This window comes from Balaenoptera borealis (genome assembly GCF_965194805.1).
Source record: "Balaenoptera borealis genome assembly, chromosome: 7".
Taxonomy (NCBI): domain Eukaryota; kingdom Metazoa; phylum Chordata; class Mammalia; order Artiodactyla; family Balaenopteridae; genus Balaenoptera; species Balaenoptera borealis.
The window spans coordinates 81483034-81502793 of record NC_138864.1 but is presented as its reverse complement, the minus strand read 5'-3'; the positions used below and the strand labels follow the sequence as shown (position 1 = coordinate 81502793).

Genomic DNA, 19760 nt, shown 5'->3' with positions numbered 1-19760 from the left:
TGGAAGACTTCGAGGGATGCAGTCTTACCATTTTAGGGACATACTGTGAAGAAAATCGGTGACCAAAAGGAAAAGGTTGGCGGGGGGGAGCGTGTCCCAGTAAGAGGTCTTTGTCAGAGCACCCTTATTGAGTGGATGAAAATTGCGCACAATTCAAGGGCCGCTGGTATTTGGTTGTTTGTGATTTGCTTTTAAAGATACACGAAGACACTAATAGTCTACATAATCATTAAGCTTAGCACTTTCTCTATAGAAAGCAAAAAGCTGGGGCGGGGGGATGGGGGTGGTGAAGACCTGAGCCTCAAGTGAAGTCTGAATTTAGAGGTTTTACTGGATGTTGGATTTATTTATAAAGCTTTTAAATTACTTTCAATAAATCATTTCCGGTTTTACAATTGTCTTTTTAGCTTGGGGAAAAATGCAAACTGGTTTAATGACTTTCCGAACCAGATCTTCATCCCTCTTCTGGTTGCATGTTAGAATCTTTGGAGATGGGTCTTAGGCCTCAGAATTTTTTACAGCTACCCAGGCGATACTAGTGAGCAGTTCTGGTTGAGAAGCACCGGTCTCCAGGTATTTGGCGGCATAGAAATGGCTGAAACCAAATGAGACAAACTTGCTTATAGGACCCATAGGCCTCACGTCTTCGAACTCAGAACACGGGTTTCTTCTCTGCTTGGAAAGACCTGTTCCAAGTGGCTTACCTCTGTGTCTATTCCTGCCATTTCTTTAAGTCCTTCCAAGTACTTAAATCACAAAACATATGCAAGCAGGGAGTGATAGCTACACTTTGGCAGAAAATCAGATATTTTTTACACCAGATCATTTTTATTACAGATCACTGTAAGTCAGATCCTCCAGAGTCTGGACTACTTGAGAACTGGGACCTTTGGAGGATGGGTGAGGGGCCTTCAGTGCCTAGCACACAGTACTTGACATATATTTGGCCTCCTGTATGTTAATTATTTTAATCTTGATTTTGTGTTGTCCTAATTGGGGCTTACTTCCTTATCAACTTTTTCTTCTCTAGAATCCAGGCTTGCCCTAAATTTATATCTTGGTCAAGGGATAGCAAAGGAAATTTCTTTAGGTGAAGACGGGAGGGATGTCACACTGCATGGAGGTTTCAGGTGAATGCAATCCATGGTGTCAGAGCTGCCCTTTAAAGAAGAAAAAAAAAATTTGGCAGGTGGGGGTGGAATGGGTTACAGGGAAAAAGAAGAGGAACAAATGGGAACAGATCTGCATTAATAAATATTCAGACTGAGTCCCACTCTTATGTCAGTGTTGTAGGTGGTGTTATTACATGTAGTACTGGGTGATGGAAGTTGTGCACACTTTCATTTTTCACTTTAATTGCTTGCCTGAAAAGATCCTGACAGCTTCAAAGGTTACTGCTGGTTGCATTGTTCATAACTCAGAAGTAATATGCATGTGCAATTTGCTTCATTATTGCCCGTTAATAACCAATTCTAGAAAAAGTCCTAAAGCCACCAAAGGAGCCATAATTTGACATGATGGTTTCCTCCTCCTCTTTCTCCCATTCTTTAATTATCCCAGGTTAAGAGTGATCCACAGATGGTGTGGTGATGTGGGTGTGATTTTACTCTTATTTTCTTTCCATGAGCTGGCATATTAAATTGTTAAAGAGAATTTTTTAAGAATCTAAAAAAACAAAGCAAGACATCAGATTAGAACTTTTGAGTCCAACAAAATAAACCAGCATTCCAGTTGTTTCATGTTTCTGTTAAGATCTGGTTTGGTTTCATGTAACTGAAAAACCCTACATAGCACATGCCTTAAGTGGAAGAGTTTATTTCTTTCACTTTCAAGAAGTCTGGAGGTGGTCAGTCTCAGAGAGGTGTGGGTCTTCATGGGATCAGGGATTCAGGCTCCTATTGTGTTGCTCAGCCATGTATGACTTCTGTAGATTATATCATATCCAAAGTAGACGCAGGAGGGAAAAATAACCACAAGGAAAGGCACATGACTTTAAAGCCGCTTCCCAGAAGCCTTACATCCTATTGGCCAGGCCTTAGTCACAGGGCTACACCTGGCTCAAGGAATGCTGGGAAATGTAGTCTTTATACCAGACAGCCATATTCCTAAGCATTATGGAGGAAGAAGGGGGAAATGACTACCGGATGGTAGCCAGCAATCTCACTACATTATGTGAATGATGAGTTCTTAGATCATCTATGCATCATTATGCCACTGACTATAAAATGGAGATAATCCACAACAGTACAGAGTTTGATTTCAAAACATTCTACGGGCTAAAGAACCAACAAGTAGCTACACCTAACACATTACTTATTTAATCCTCATTTCAGCACTCACGCAAAAGTACTATCCTTATCAAAATTTTACAGATGAAAAAAAACCCTAAGACTTAAAGAAGTTATACAGCTAGTATTGAACAGAGGCAGTTTGACGGGTGTGGAGTTGCATTATAATCCTTAGCATCACCAAGATGTGGGAGCAGGGATTCCAATGGGAGGGTGATTACAGTAGTGAGCCTTAGAATCTTGGGTACCAAATCAGTTAAAACACTGAACTCGGGGTACATTTTGACTCAGTTCTCTTTTTGTCCCACTCTTTTATATTCACTCCCTTGTGAAATTTGCCAATTCCTTGGTTTCAAATGCAGTACAACCTTTGGCTTTTCTTTATCCCTGCTGGGATTTTATTAGGCCTACTAAGTCCTCAGTCAGTACTTCCTATTGAATTGGCTGAGTTACATGATAACCAAGTTTTGACTCAGAGTGGTCAGGTTTTTGCTGTATCGTCGTTTCGTTTTGCGGGACATGGTCTGGTTCCAGTGCCTGCTGGAACGTGGCATTATGGTGGGAATCTACAGTGCCGCAGTCCCTATCTGTGTCCTGAGTCCTTTTATCTCTTCTTCCTTTGAGTCTTCTTGGTTCTGCAAAATGTCTTACCACACATCAGAAGCAGACCTCCTTTTCTTGCCTGTCAAACCCTTTTCACTTTCTAGTTTCTTCCTTACTTTTGGTAATGAGGCCCTCAGATCTGTAACACAAGAAAAACTGTGTATTTCCATTTCTACTTTCACCAAATCTTATATTCCTTTATTCCAGCTTTTCCCCCCATTCTCCACACCACCACCAGTTATTTTTCTAAAACATGGACCGTATCAGTTTATTCCTTCTGAGGCTCTCCATTGTTCACGGAATTAAGTCCAAACTCTTGGAGAACATTTCAAGCCTTCCAGGACATGGGCATGATCTGCATTGTGAGGCTCTTCGTGCAGAGTTCCAGCCACACTGGCTTTCTTGCCCCTGTCTCTGCTTGTTTCTGCTAATGCTCAGACCGTTTTCTATTCTGATTCACCATTTTCTTACCTTTTCTGACTAGAGCTTTAGTTCAAGGCTCATGTAAAATTTCCTTTCAAGAAGTTTCTCTGATTCGCCCAGAGAATCCTGTTTTGTTTCTACAGCAGCTAGCGTAGTCCTCCAGGTTGGCACAGATCAGTCAGTCTTGGATTATTGTTAACTGTGAATTGTGTTGTCTTTCTTGCTCAGTTGTAAATCTACTGACTTAGAATTTCCCTTTTGCAACTAGTGCATGACAAGAGTGCAGTATGTCTTTCTTGAAATGAACTCAGTATCTTTGTCTCCATGAAGAAAGTCTGAGCTCTTGTAAGTCCAAACAACGTCTTGTATCTTCTGTAGCCTCCTAACCAGCCGTTTGATTTAGACCACGGAAAATAACAGAGATTATCATCTAGAAGCAATAGCTCCATCCTCATAATATTCATAGAGCTCTAACACAGGGTTTCTCAACATCTGCATCATTGGCATCTTCGGCCAAGTAATTCTTTTGTGGGGGCTGGGGGGTGCTGTCCTGTGTGTGCACTGTAGGATGTGCAGCTGCATCCCCGGCCTCTACCCACTAGATGCCAGTAGCATCCTCACCCCAGTTGTTCTCTAGATATTGGCAAACATCCTGATGGGCTGGGGGTGGGGGGCAAAATCGCCCACAGTTCAGAGCAACTGTTTTAAAGTATCTCTATAAATATTTTATAACTAATGAATATCGGCTCTGCAGCCCACGTTTCCATGGTACCCACAGACTTCTCACCTGTGCTTTCTGCTTCAAACTTCATGCCATTTTCAGATCCCTAACCTCACCTATGAACCACTGCCTATGCCTAAGTCCCTTCCTTCAAAACCCACCTCAGTTCCTATTCATCAGTAAATCCTTCCCAGATTAGCCCTTTCTGCCCCTCTCTCTCATTATTCTGAATTTTGCATCATTTTCTATCCTTTTGCACATCTGTGCTTACTGGTATATATTTTTCTTATAAGTATCTCTCTGTACTGGCAGTCACTTACACTTGGGTCTGTTTTCCTCTCCTGTCCGTCTGACTCTCCTAGTTGAATAGTCTGAGCTGAATGCTTATCTTTATGTCTTTTGTGTTATGCATGCCCAGGGCATTCATTTATTTGTTCAGCATATGTTCACTGATTATTTACGAAGCACTGGACTTAGGGTTTGTGGCTTCTAAGATCTGGTCCCTTAAGGAGCTTCCATTTTGGTGGGGTGTTAAGACAGATTGGCAAATGTGTGTAGCATAACGCATGGTAGAGGTAGTGCATAGGCCAGCGCCTTGGAAGATGGGTAGAATTTCCTTGGGCGAACAATTTTAGGCAGAAGGAGTTGAAGGTCTCTTTTCATGAACAGCCATTGCCCTTCCAGCCTTGCAGAGAGGACTTCGAGAGCCTCATTTTCCCTGCCTTCTCTTTTGTCACTTACCTTCACCCACCAGCAGCTCTCTTTTCTTCCAGATACGTGCTTTTAGGCTCTTCCCATGGGCAGCGGTGACATAGAAGCTCCTTTACGGTCTTTTGTATCACATGCTACTTGGATCCATCATCAGGTTCATTTCTGGGGAAAGCAGACACGTCCATGTACATGCACACATGCCTGTAAGATCAAATGGGACCAAGTTTTGGCCTTATTCCTGTTTGGAAGAATTTTATTGTTGTGTAACCCCAGCACCCCAGTCTTCAGGGTCGCTATATACAGATGTACAGGTTGTGCACTGCACAAGCATACCTGGCAGCCACGATGGACTCTGGCAGTCTCTCTTGTCCCAGGTAACAAGGTAGAGAATTTGGCTGAAGAGTGCAGACTGAGAGTGTCATACATATAAGGCTACACACCTTATACTTGGGGAAAAATAGCTACCACTCTCAAGCAGTCATCAATGATCCTAGGAGTTTGATGGGTTGGTGAAGAGTTAGAAAGCATCCTGGTCAGAACTGTCTATTTCTAATAACTTTAACCCTCTGGTCATGCCGGAAACTAAAAAGGCTGCAGTATGCTGTGTTTGTTTATAAATGAGCCTCCTAGAGCATTGTCCAAATGGTTCTTGGTTGAATAACGTTTATTCATTCACTTGTGGAGGAAAACTCAGGCTGCAAATGGGAACATAAATGCTTTTTTTAATAGATGGCGTTATTGTATTGCACAATGTCCCCGACTTTTAGATATTTAACTCATAAAGTTTACAGCAACACTTAACTGCATCTGGATTTCACATTGAATTTGGAAAGGCAAGAATCTCACTGTAATTTGCACTGACTGCCCTGTAATGGAAATTATGGCTTGGGAGAAGTTTCAAACGACGTGTCTATAAACGAAGGAAAAGTTGATCCATTCAAAGGCCAGTTATGTGCAATTGTAGGGTTTTTTATTTTTATTTTTGAAAGGACCATTGCCGGCAAGAAATATTTATTTCAGCAGCTAAAGTAAACTAGCTGTGAATTAAAAGTCGGTCTTCGTAAATTGTCGGTTCATCAAAATTCAGTCCTAAAAGTGGAGTGAAAGTTGCAACAGAACTTTGCTGGGCTTTTAAGAAAGCTATAAAGATTGTATGGAGGCCAGTGTTGCAACTGGTTGGTAGCAATGAATTGACTTCAGAGGATGAGCATTAAATGGTCAAAATGCTGGCCTAATGGGACTCAGGACGCAGGGCTTCTGGTCCTAGCCCTGCTGTTAACTGGGTTTGTGTAAATAGGCATGTCACTTAACTTGCCAAGCCTCAATTTGTCTGCTCCTTTGCTCCTGTCTCCCACCATTTATTTGTTTTGGTATATCTTCCATTCACATTCAAGACTTTCCCTCAAATGTCTAATGATCACTCCTTGACTGTTCTTGGCTCCTATTTAAGACACTGAGGCAATAAAAACCTGATGGGAGGCTCTGGATAGAGGCATGGATGGAGCTCGTTGACCATAGACTTATCCGCAGGGAAATCACTTAATCAAGGAATTGCCACATGTCGGCATCTGGCGATCTCTTCTCTGCGCCCACTTAGCCTAATCAGAGAGGAATCCTCCCGCCTGGCTGTCAGTGTTCTTGGGACCAGTGAAGTAGGTATATTTCCACTTTAATCCCCTTGTTTTCAGCCCTGTGTTCTCCCCACTCCCCCTCTATCTCCGCTGTGCTTGGTTTCCTGGTTCAGTGTCTCTAGATAATCAACCTTTTAAACAATTCTCCTGTTTTCAGCCCTGAACCTTCCCTTCCTTGCCTTTTGCAACACCTGGCACCTCCAAGTCCAGGGCCTCTCGGGGCTAGAAGCATGGGCCAGGAGGGGAACCCATTGGGTTCCCCTCCTGGCCCATGCATCTCCCCCGCTGCAGGCGCTTGAGACTATAGCTTCCTCTACTCTCTGAGTCACTTGTCACTCCTGTATGAGTTTTCCATCTTCCAAAACACTGGTCCAAACCACTTGTCTGCTGATGTCTCCCCTTTTTTTCCTATCCCCGGAGAGGTTTTAATTCCTTTATTTCTTCCTTTAGTGGGGCCTTGGATGGTGAAGGAAAAGAACGCCTTTGATCAATCTGCCATGTTTGACCCAAAATCTTCCATTTCCTCATCATAAAATTAGTGTATCCATTTAATAATGATAATGCATCTCCTACATGCCTGCCCCTGAGCTGAGTGCTGGAGAAAGGAAAGAAATTGAGATGGTTCATCTCTGAGAAATGTGGGAAGGGGAAAGGATGTGCCCAGCGTCTGCCTCTATGGTGACACAAGTGCGGGGACAGTGCTGGGGATGAGGTAATGCAGAGAAAGGAGGAGGGATGCACGCGCTCAGCCAGGGATGTTGTGGAAGGCTCTGCTGAATAAACTAAAACTCTGTGGTTTTGTGAGTTCAGCTGTTGGGGGGAAGACTGAGAACAGACTGTGCCCATTAATTATTACCAAGTGAGTCCACAGAAAAGTGGTGTTTCCATCCCAGACCTTCAGTATCCCTCATCTGGCTGGGTGGGCCTTTGCCTCTCCAGGATCTTCCGGGGCTGCCTTCCCACTCACGTCATCTCAGGCCTCCCACTGTTGCCCTCCACACGGAGCAAAGAGCCCAGCATTTGGAGAATATAGAATTTGAAGAAGGCCTTCTTGGGCAGGGGCGGCGTGATATCCTGTCTCCCCCTCATTGCTGCCTCCCAGCCTGCAAATAGCTCCTTGCTGATAGAGGCCTCATTAGTCTTGTTGAGAGGTAGTATGGCTGGTTTCTGACATTCTTAAATTGGAAATAAATCCAGGCATATAAATCCCAGCAATGTAGACTAGCTGAAGCACAGCCAAAGCCCATGAGCTCCTCAGTTAGCTTCTGTTAACCCAGCAAACAATCTTGATAGCGTTTTCCTGGAAACTTGAAGATAGCGCTACAAAAGACTCAACATAGGTCCCAAATCCAGGCACTTGGTAGACGTTGGTTCCCAACACCAGCGACAGCAGAGCTGATGGACACAGGCCTCCCTGATTGAACAAGGTGTGCTGTTTGCCCTCCTTTCGTCATGTTTAACTCTAGTTCCTATCCAGAAGGGTCTGAAGATTGTCCTTTCCTTATTTCTGCCGTTTGCCTGGCTTTTCTCTTAACTACTTGAGAAGTCGTGGGAGCTGGTGCTGCGACACTGAGCCTTTTGCTGTTTAATTGACTCTATAAAACCACAGGGCAGTAGGACCAGATGAGCTACAGCAAGCTTCCACTTTGTGTCTCGTCCTTACTGTTGAACTGTGCGTTCAAGCTATTACCCTGAACTAGGAACGGTAGAAGAAGCACATTGCTGTCTACTGTGGAGGGTGCTATGTTTTAGAAACTTTGAAGTTGATAGGTTTTTATTGCTTGGATATCTTAAAATACATTTTCATATTTGAATTCCTTTATCTTCAGTCAGCTTGAAATCTGTGAGCGTGCAAGGGGTGATGTGAGACAGAAAACAGTCAACTCTTAGTGGGTTTTTTTTGGCTGTGCCCTGCCCTGCTGAGAAATTTTGGGTTCATCTTCCTGTGCCTTCTTTGTGATATAAGAGTGGTAGAGCGTTGCTGTATGGGGCTGTAGGTAGCCGCAGTATGGGATGCTTTACTTTCTTGCCAGTTACCAGTTTAAGGAACATCGTGTGGCCATGAAAAATTCAAGCGTTTCTATCCCACAGACCATTTACTGAGGTGGATTTTATCTCTGGGCAGCGGTAGCCAACGTTCCAGGTTCACCTTTTGATCAGTGCCATAAACAAACCAGAGAAATATCTGGGAGATTGTGCACTATGGCCACTGCACTTCATATCACGTTTCTTATTGTAGCGACTTGTGCAAAAACTGTCTCGATGGTGTAGCACGTGGTTTAAAGAAGTTCTTCCTGTTGTAGTCAGTAATTTCCAACGGACCGTGTTACTCTCTCCAGTTCATTCTGCTAATGACGTTCCGTCTTCACGAGGAGGACGTCATCGTCCTGCTGTGAACACCTGAGGCCTTTGTCGCTCCAGTCCTCTCCTGTAGAGAGTTTTTAGCATCCGACAGTTACTTTTTGGTCAGGGAGGGAGAAATAATGAAGACGGCCATTATACTTTTACTGAATGCGAAGTGCTCCACAGTGTAATTAAATCCATAAAATGGTGAGTCATGATCATTGCACGCCAGTCAGCCAGGAAGCGGGTGACGGAGCTGATGTCTATTCGCGACCAGCCCCTGATGCTTTTCCTCTGGTAGCGCTTGTGCAGGCTTCTCCTGATGTGTGGGCACCAAGTACCTAATTTCGTTTTAAGAACACGAAGCTTTCATGGATGTTCTGAAGGTTGCCCAAGGAAACATTTAATCTGAAAGAGATGTCTCAGGCCTGGTGGACATACGTCTGGAAGTTCTACTTTCTTGTCGGTTACCGGGGTCTGCATTCTAGAAAAACAGGAGAATCCTGCCTGAGGTGCTTCCAGATGGTTTTGTTGTTGTTGTTGTTATGGAAAGGCATTTGGAAGCTTCTGGAAGTCCATTTCACCACTCATAATTTGAGGGTATGTGAGCATAAATCTAGCCTAGGTTATGGAAGATGGTGGAACAAAGAAAACAGTGTTGCTGTAGGCCAGGGATCTATCAATACAAACAGCCTCAGGTGCCTATGTAATCATCATAGGAGGCAGAGGAAATGCTGAGTTACTGATCTGTCCTCACTTGCGCTGCCGAAACCTCGAGACCCAACTTGATGGAGCCATTCAGAGAACCTTTGTCTCTTGTTTCAGAATTTGGCTTTCATGGCTTGCGATGGCAACGACCCAGGAAGCAGGATTTCTGAATAGTGTGTCCCTGAAATTCTTGGCATAGGAAAAATAATAAAGTGAACATGAGATTCTTAACTATAACACCAATAAAAAAATCGCCACTACTGTCCAGTTTTAGTCTGGGAGTGGAAAGCATTGTAAATTGATTTTGATGCTGTCATTTTTGCCACCTGTGCTCTATGCCACTGTGTCTACACCCCCTACCCCCATCACCTGTTAACGCACTTTGGAGTTAGCATGTGTATCTTACAAGAACCATGGGCAGTAAACACTTCCTGTACCAAGGTGCTTGAAACGATATCTGTCATTACATCAAAGAAGGTGTTATTGCCAAGTGCAGCTGGAAGAGTTCTAATAATGAGATGGTTTTAAACGAGGTTGTAATGAAATCTGTGTGAAATGTCTGAACCTTTTTCTAAGAAAACAAAAATGTGTTCACGTTTCTTTGTAGTCTTACTATAGAAACATTGTTTTTGCATATACTTAGCACAATCATTTCTCTACATGAGAAGTTTGAATATATTTCTAGTTGTTAAAAGTGCATTTCTGGTGCTGTGTTGGAGAAGCACTGTTAGGGAAGTTTGCTCTGGTGTTGAATTCTCTCTCTTCAAGGGGGAAAAAAAACCCTCTGATGAATGTGGTGTTTGTGGATTCTGAACCAGCATGAGAATTTCTGATTGAGAGTCTAGAAAAGTTATAATAAACTTATTATACAGTTAAGAAGGAGAAGAGTTGCCCTCTAGAATGTGAATCCGAACCCAGAAAAGTATGCAGTGAATAAGAACAATACTCAGTAGATTTTCAGATTGATGGAGCTTTCCAATGGCAACTAATTTGTTCCAGCATTGAAGTGAGCATAATTATAACAGAGCCTTTCTTTCTTAGGCCGATTAACCACCAAAAACCATGCCAACATTGTAACTTTAAGCAGTGAAAACCAATATTTATGAGGGGGATTGTGCAAGAGTTTGTGTGACAGATGGACATTTTATCACTGTTGATGTTTGGAATTCTCTTGAAAAGTAATGCAATATCTTGTTATTTATGAATGAATGAACAAATGATTGTGCTTTGCTGACTGAGTTTTCGTTAAAAAGCGCTCTACTAAGTTAATCTTTTTCTCCATTTAGCCTCTGTTACTTTAGGTTAGGTAGCCACATATATTCTGATGTGAAAGCTGAAAAATCATAATTGTGTTTTTATTTCAGATACGGATCCACGTGTTTTAGAAAAACAAGAATTACAGCAGCCAACCTATGTTGCCCTCAGTTACATTAATAGGTAAGCCATTTTCAGAATTTATAGCAACCTCGTATCTGCCACATGTTTATTTTTTAAATGTATCTTTTTAACGAGGTAGGAAAAATGTTTTCAGTCTTCAGTTATTTGCAGGAGATTATTTAAAATCAACTTCTATATGGAATTTTCTTGTTTCTCTGATGGGGAGAGGCAGGTTGTAGTTCTCTGTTCATATGGCTGAAACATGACTGATTTATAAGCTCATTCTGGAAGTAGTTTGCGTGCAGAGTTAGAATATACTCTTTTGACTTCATAGGGCAGTTTGGAGATTAATGGATTTATGTTTGAGTGAAACTTTTAAACCCTGGGGTGAAGAGGTGCTTTATGAATTCAGGACATTGTTGGAATATCAGAATATATCAGGATATAACAAACTGAAATAATTGAATATCAGAGTTACTTAGTAGCAGTTCACCTTTTAGTAAAAACATTCTCAACTGTGAGAATTCTCAGAGAATTCTCATTCTCCCATCTGTGTTGAGTCACGCGAGTTTTTCCTGGAACTGAACGTCTGAGCACGACCTTAGAGAGCAGTTTAGAACTTAATATATCAGGTCAAAGAGAGGACTTGTTGTTTCATCCAACTTAAATAATTAAGGAGACAGGGATTTTTGAAGAGAACCTGAAATCAACTGATGTTAGGAAAACACCCGCCCCCCCCAAGAGAAAAAGGCAAAGGAAAAGCGAAACTAGTTTTTAATGGGAATGAAAAATTCTCGGCTCATAATTCAGTGCTTGAATTTCTATTGACTGTCCCCTTTTTATATAAGGCGAAGAGTGTTTATGGTTTCTTGGTACCAGAGCTGAGGTTCAGGATCTGAGGTGGAAAGCTGGAAATGAATTATCTGTACTGTTTCATTTTAATGCCTTTTCAGAAAATTTACTTAAATCTTGTCTAGAGAAGGTTTTGAATTGGAGTCACTGTGCTCAGCTTCAAGTTCTTTTATGAAGCATGTTTTTTAAAGGATTCATTAATATAAACATCTATTTGCGTATCTTCTTTGGGTTTCCTACAGTTTTTCATTAACCATAATTTTGGGGCTGTTTTAAGTAGAACACCTTCAAAATCACATCAAATACAAATAAAGATGTATGTGCTTATCTGGATTTCTCACAAAACCTGTGTTGTTTCCCGAGTTTAGCACAGGTTTTGAAAAGTCTTTTAGTATACATTAGAATTATGTGAAAGAGATGTATGTGAATTAGCCTAGTAACATTGAGGAATAGGATAAATAGTCTTATAGATCAATTATGGTATTGAATAGGACTTTTTAATAGTGTGGCTATTGTATTTTTGGTAAAATATGTTACCTATGTATATACAAACGCGTGTATTACTAAGCCTTATTCTAATGAGAGTCTGTGAGATTTTTACATTCATTCATCCTGTGTGTATTGTCAGCCATGTTGGCAACAGGGATCTACTAATTACACAGGCGTTACACTCACTAAAGAAAGAAATATTCTGCCAGGTGTGATCTGGGACTCTAGTGAAGTTGAAGAATAGGGCCGAGGGCCACAGACAAAAAACCCACCAGAGAACCTGAATCAAGTATGATAGTTTAGTATAAACTGTGCAGTAGGATGTGCTTCAACCCTAGAGAGTCAGGGTATAATCAGTGGGTGTGGACTTTCTGAGATGAGTCTTCTGGGAGAAAAGGAGCATTTAAAAAAATAACCTTTTATTATTATAGCCGTATATTGTAGAAAATTAGAAAATATAATCAAAAGAAAATTTTTTTAAATTAAAACATCACATTCCCGCCACCCAGATATCACTACTGGTAACACCTTAACACACATTTTTCAGGTCACTTTTAAAAAATACTATATAACAGCAACTGTACTTCAATAATTAATTAATACATACATACATACATACATACATACAAAACACAATATAATTTTTAACCAAAAGCTGTACGTACTCTTTTGCAGCCTGCTCAGTTTTGTCACTGATCTCTACTTTTTCAGTACATTTGCATCTAATCTAATACCCTTATCATATGCAGGTTTCCCCAGGTGATCTAAACAAGGCCATTATTGCTGTTTGTCTAACCCAGTGTCCAATCCAGAACATCATATTGCACCTGGATATTTTGCCCCCCAAGTTTCTTTTAATCTGGCACAGTGACTTGTTGAAGAGATGGGCCAGCGTCCCACAGAATACTGCCGCCTTCTGGGTTTCCTTTAGGCTTTCTCCAAGAGGCCATTTGGCAGGTTCCTCTGTATCCTTTATTTGCTATAAGCTGGAAGTTAGATCTGGAGAAGATGTGTCTTGAACTGGACATGTCATTGTATTTAGAGGTCTGAGACAGTAAAGAATTCGCCATATCATGTCCTAGCTGGTAGAGAAGCAGACGTATGTAGGGGATTGAGATGTTTATTCGTGATCTTTAAGTCAAGAGAAGGACTGTGTATGGAAGGTTGCCCAGGTTACTAACCACCCTTCTCACTCGGGATCCCTCTGTGGACAGTGCCGCATACATAACAGGACTGAACACATGGTAGACACTCTAGATATTGGTGTGTAGGTGATAAATAAACACCTGGTAGATGGAAACGAGAGCTGAGCAATGGAGAGCTGCAAGGAGGAAGCCAAGTCTGGCCATAGGGGAAAAAGTGCTAAAAGGAGCCTTAAGGGGACTGGATACACTAAAACTCCTAGAGGAAAACAGGCAGAACACTCTTTGACATAAATTGCAGCAATATTTTTTTGGACCCGTCTCCTAGAGTAATAGAAATAAAAACAAAAATAAACAAATGGGACCCAATTAAACTTAAAAGCTTTTGCACAGCATAGGAAACCACAAACAAAATGAAAAGACAACCTATGGAATGGGAGAAAATATTTGCAAACGATGCGACCAACAAGGGATTAATTTCCAAAATACACAAACAGTTCATACAGCTTAATATCAAAAAACCAAACAACACAATCAAAAAATGGGCAGAAGATCTAAATAAACATTTCTCCAAAGAAGACACACAGATGGCTAACAGGCACATGAAAAGATGCTCAGTATCGCTAATTATTAGAGAAATGCAAATCAAAACTACAATGAGGTATCACCTCACACCGGTCAGAGTGGCCATCATCGAAAAGTCTATAAATAATAAATGCTGGAGAGGGTGTGGAGAAAAGGGAACCGTCCTGCACTGTTGGTGGGAATGTAAATTGATGCACCCACTATGGAGAACAGTATGTAGGTTCCCTAAAAACTAAAAATAGGGTTACCACATGATCCAGCAATCCCACTCCTGGGCATATATCTGGAGAAAACTCTAATTCAAACTCTAATTCAAAAAGATACATGCACCCCAATGCTCAGAGCAGCACTATTTATAATAGCCAAGACATGGAAGCAACCTAAATGTCCCTCAATTACTACTCAGAATATTAGCCGTAAAAAATAAAATAATGCCAGCAACATGGATGAACCTAGAGATTATCATATTAAGTGAAATAAGTCAGACAGAAAAAGACATATCATATAATATCGCTTATATGTAGCTTCTTTAAAAAATGATACAAGTGAACTTATTTATAAAACAGAAATAGACTCACAGACATAGAAAACAAACTTATGGTTACCAAAGGGGAAAGAGGGGGAAGGGATAAATTAGGAGTTTGGGATTAACATATACACACTATTATATATAAAATATAATAGATAAACAACAAGGTCCTACTGTATAGCATAGGGAACTATATTCAATATCTTGTAATAACCTATAATGGAAAAGAATCTGAAAAAGAACATATATATATGTATAACTGAATCACTTTGCTGTACACCTGAAACTAACACAACTTTGTAAATCAACTATACTTCAGTTGAAACAGAAAAGAAAAAAAATTGGGATAAAAAGGAGTCTTAAGGGCCTTTGATCCAGAAGGGAAACATATTGAAATTCACATCAAGCCAGTAAAGATGCAAGAAGAGAGTAATAAAGGTTAGGTAATGAGAAAGAAAGTCAGCTTGATGGCAATATCCTGAATACTGCAGGAAAGAGTACTATTCAAAAAAAAAAAGTTGAACAAATAAGTTTTTTTTCCCCTTAAACCTCAGGGGGAAATAAAATCTTAACTTTGCTGGGCAGTGAAACAGGAAAAGAATTAATATTTTTCTGCTCATATATCTGTTTATGCAACTCTGATGTTCTTTTGGGCACCTCAAAATTGAGTTGAAACTTTCTTTGGCAATAACACTGACCGAAATTGCAGAGTTAGGGTTCTTAAAATGGAGCTAGCTTTTTGGATTAAAAAAAAAAAAAAAAAGAACTGAGTGGAAATCGGAGAGCCTTTGTTTATACCTATTTTAAATTGCTTTACTCTCTTGAACATAATGTGTTGAACAACCTTTAATTCCTTTAAAAGTGCATCTGTTACAACACCTGAGCAAATTTTAAAATAAAAATAGTTTAATGAGAAAGAGGGAGATTGAATGAATTAGTGAGGGTTGAAGGAGTTGTTCCGGGGGAAAAAAGATAGATATGGATTTTAAGGATAGGAAGTTCTGTTAATTTTGTGACGTTAGAAACAATGACAAGTTCATGTAATAGGAAATTTAATTGCTTAGTTTGTATAATATTTATACACCTGGCAAAAAGGTATAAAGGGCAAGAAGAAAAGCTAGATTTTGGATATAGGAGACAATATAGAATAATACTAGAAAGAGCAAACATAACTCTTTATGTCTTGAGCTCTATGCTAAGCATTTTTCACATTACTTATTTAATCTTCACAGTGACCACATAAAGGAAGTACTGTGATGATCTTCATTTTACAGGTTCAGAAGTTGAGACTCAGAGAAGTTAAGTGACTTGCCCTAGGTCCCCGGCTGGCAGGAAGTGGAGTATTGGGTTCAGACCTGCACAGTCAGGCTCCAGAACCTGTGTTTCTAACCGCTCTACAGGCTGCCTTTTTGGGATGTCAGAGAGTAAAGCACTAGCTTAGAAAAGTAAGAGGAGAATGTGGAAAACTAATGATGAAAAAATTGGGTAGGACAGCTGGGCAGAGGGGATGCAGAAAGACATAAAGATGAGAGTAATTCCCGTGCTGTAGATATTGGAGGGTAACAACCTAATAAAATTGAACAGTAGGAGACAGCAAAAGCTAAAAAATGCTATGAGAAAGGTGACCAGGAGCTCCTAAGTGATGTATTGCTGCAAGGAAACTGGCTTGAGCGTGCAGGGCACAACCTAGCATAGCAGGCTTCAGCTAGAGTGGGGAAGGATGCCTTAGCATCTCAGATTGGGAGGAAAGAAGAAAGGGCAGAGCCCTGTGAAGGCACAGGAAACTGTCCACCACCACCTCTCACCAGCAGGCAGGTGATAGGTGAGCTGCGAGGTGAAGTCAGGCATCTCCTTAGAAAGGTTGATGAGAAGCGCTGGGTTGCATCTGGGTATTTCCTTCAAGTTATTGTTATATAGTTCAGGTAGCTGCCTCGAGGTGACAAGATAGCTTATTAATAACTTGTGACTCCCCAGAAATGGGTAATTGGGATAACTTAAAGACATGATAACAGACATGGCTATAGCTGTTAATTACACTATTTTCTCTACAAAATATGTTTGTATTAAAATAATTGAATTTTCCAAATCCACTTTTAATTTTTTAAATGTGTAAATAATTTTGGTGTAAACTATAAAGGAATATCATGAATAGGCACAGATGGGTACCTTCTTGCACTCAATTCTTGTCATTTACTACCTAATAAACATGTAATAATCTCTCATTCCTAAACTACAGCTCTACTAGAATTCTCTTTGTTAAGACTCCCTGCACCACTTGGCATAATAGTAGTTAGGTATGACCTCCTCTAAAAATGAATTTTTGTTTAGCTTAGTGTTTGCTATTAAACAGTAAATTCTAGTCCCTAGAATAGCAATTCCAATGGGTGTTTGCCAGCTCTCCTCTCCCTCTCTCCCTCTCTCCCTCTCTCCCTCTCTCCCTCTCTCCCTCTCTCCCTCTGTCTCTCTCTCTGACACACACACACACACACACACACACACACACACACACACACACACACACACACACACACACACACACACACACACACACACACACACACACACACACACACACACACACACACACACACCTCATTTATTCCCAAAACAGTTTTGTGGTCAATTGATTTGAGGAAATCCGGTGTTAAATAGCATGGGTTTCTTTACCACAGGATTTAGTCAGATCTTCTCCTATGCTGATATGCATTTTAAAAAATTTTTTATTTATTTATTTATTTATTTTTGGCTGTGTTGGGTCTTCGTTTCTGTGCGAGGGCTTTCTCTAGTTGCGGCGAGCGGGGGCCACTCTTCATCGCGGTGCGTGGGCCTCTCACTATCGCGGCCTCTCTTGTTCCGGAGCACAGGCTCCAGACGCGCAGGCTCAGTAGTTGTGGCTCACGGGCTTAGTTGCTCCACGGCATGTGGGATCTTCCCAGACCAGGGCTCGAACCCGTGTCCCCTGCATTGGCAGGCAGATTCTCAACCACTGTGCCACCAGGGAAGCCCTGATATGCATTTTAAGTCTCCAAGAGAGATAGTATAATTTTCATAAGTACCTGATCCCAGAGCACTTTTTCTTGAAGCATCTGATGGGACTAGCTCTGCTAGTTGGGGGTTGCTAGAATTCAATCACTTCCACTTACATCCTCAACTTCCCCAAGGAACCATGAAGCCTTTTATTCAGGACAGCCTGCTAGTCTTTTTCTGATTCAAAATGCAGAACACTACCATTTCCCTCATGTTCAACTGGGAAGAACAAGGACAAAATTCTGCCCTTATGTGCCAACTCCATCAACTTCTACTCTGTGCCTGTTTGAATAGTGATCCATTTGCTTCTCTCAACCTGCCCAGACACCTAGGTGGCTTCTATTAAAAATAGAGCTTTTTAGACATACAGATGGCCAAGAGGCATATGAAAAGCTGCTCAGCATCACTAATTATTAGAGAAATGCAAATCAAAACTTCAGTGAGGTATCACCTCACACCAGTTAGAATGGGGATCATCAGAAAATCTACAAACAACAAATGCTGGAGAGGGTGTGGAGAAAAGGGAACCCTCTTGCACTGTTGGTGGGAATGTAAATTGATACAGCCACTATGGAGAACAGTATGGAGGTTCCTTAAAAAACTAAAAATAGAATTACCGTATGACCCAGCAATCCCCCTACTGGGCATATACCCAGAGAAAACCATAATTCAAAAAGACACATGCACCCCAATGTTCGTTGCAGCACTGTTTACAATGGCCAGGTCATGGAAGCAACCTAAATGCCCATCAACAGACAAATGGATAAAGAAGATGTGGTACATATATACAATGGAATATTACTCAGCCATAAAAAGGAATGAAATTGGGTCATTTGTAGAGACATGGATGGATCTAGAGACTGTCATACAGAGTGAAGTAAGTCAGGAAGGGAAAAACAAATATCGTATATTAACGCATATATGTGGAATGTAGAAAAATGGTACAGATGAACCGGTTTGCAAGGCAGAAATCGAGGCACAGATGTAGAGAACAAACGTATGGACACCAAGGGGGGAAAGCAGTGGGGGGGGAGGTGAATTGGGAGATTGGGATTGACATATATACACTAATATGTATAAAATAGATAAGTAATAACCTGCTGTATAAAAAAATAAATAAAATTTAAAAAAAAATAAACAAAACTTTTTTGTTTGTTTAGAAATGATCCCTGTTTCTTCCCACCCATCTCCAATGTCATTCTCTTCTCTCTCTAAGGAATAGAGCAATGCAGTGGTGAAGAGCATGCGAGCAGGTGTCAGACTGCTTAGGTTTAAGTGCTGTCTCTGCTGTGCGTGAGCTATGTGAGCAAGTCGGCAAGTCTCAGCCTCTGTTTCCTCAACTCTAATGATAATAATAATACCTTCCTAACAGTGGGTATTAAATCAGTGTGGACAAAGCACATATAGCAGTCAGTGCCTGGGACATAGGAAGTGTTGTATAAGTAATAGGTCTTTTATTATTCTTTATATTCTGCTCATGCTAAGTCTCCCTTTTCTCTATCAAGTCAGTAATTAGAGGAACAACTGCAGAGGAAGCATTGCTTTGGAGCTGGGCCAGAACAGTTCCTACCAGGAAATAAGCTCCACGAGGGCAGGGATACTTTCTATCTCCCACGACTGTGTCCCCAGCCCCCAAAACAGTATCTGGCACATAGTAGACTCTCAATAAATGTTTATTGAATGAGTAAATGAGTGAGTATGAATTTTCATATGAGTGAATGAGAGAGTGAATAAATCATTGATTCTAGGGACACTTCTCTAAGACACCAGGAGCCCCTACTTCCCATGTGCACTGAGAGGGCTATGTGATAAACATGGAGTGGGGTACAACTTTTATTCAGTATTCACATGGAATGCAGCATAAAGTATGCTAAACAGTGGCCATTGCTAATTCCCCCACCATAAACAACTGGACAGATGGATGAGACAGTGGTTTTCAAGCTCTGGACAGTAGGCAGTACCAGATGATCCGTGAGAGAAAGGAAACTTAGGAGGTGAGCCCTGTGGTCATCTGGCTCACTGACAGGACAATTTCCTTACTGCAGTCGAGTGAGCTAGAACCCAAAGAGAGAGGGGTCAGAGTTAGGGCAACTAAAGCTGCTGGAATCTGTAGCACAGGGAGACTGGAGATAAGAGATCTGTGCAGAAAGGGACCACAAAGGTCTGTATGAAGGTCCTTCATGAGTCCATGGCTGAGGGTGGACATGTTCAGGGTAAGACTGTGAGTCTTACCAAAGAGCAGCAGCTACAGGGGTAAGAATGGAACAGCAAGACCAGAGGTCAAGCAGTACTGGTAGGCATTGCATTCTAGCCCAGCCAGCGTGGAAACAA

The 19760-nt window shown here is 41.2% G+C and overlaps 1 protein-coding gene across 5 annotated transcripts in view; it reads left to right on the top strand.

Annotated features, from left to right (window-relative positions):
- JAZF1 (JAZF zinc finger 1) overlaps positions 1-19760 on the top strand; it is a 343755-nt gene that overhangs the window by 172650 nt on the left and 151345 nt on the right. For all 5 annotated transcript variants that reach the window (XM_082398031.1, XM_082398030.1, XM_082398029.1 and 2 more), the window contains one exon: positions 10793-10865. In XM_082398031.1, coding sequence (XP_082254157.1) covers positions 10793-10865 — 73 coding nt within the window. The remainder of the gene's footprint in view (positions 1-10792; positions 10866-19760) is intronic.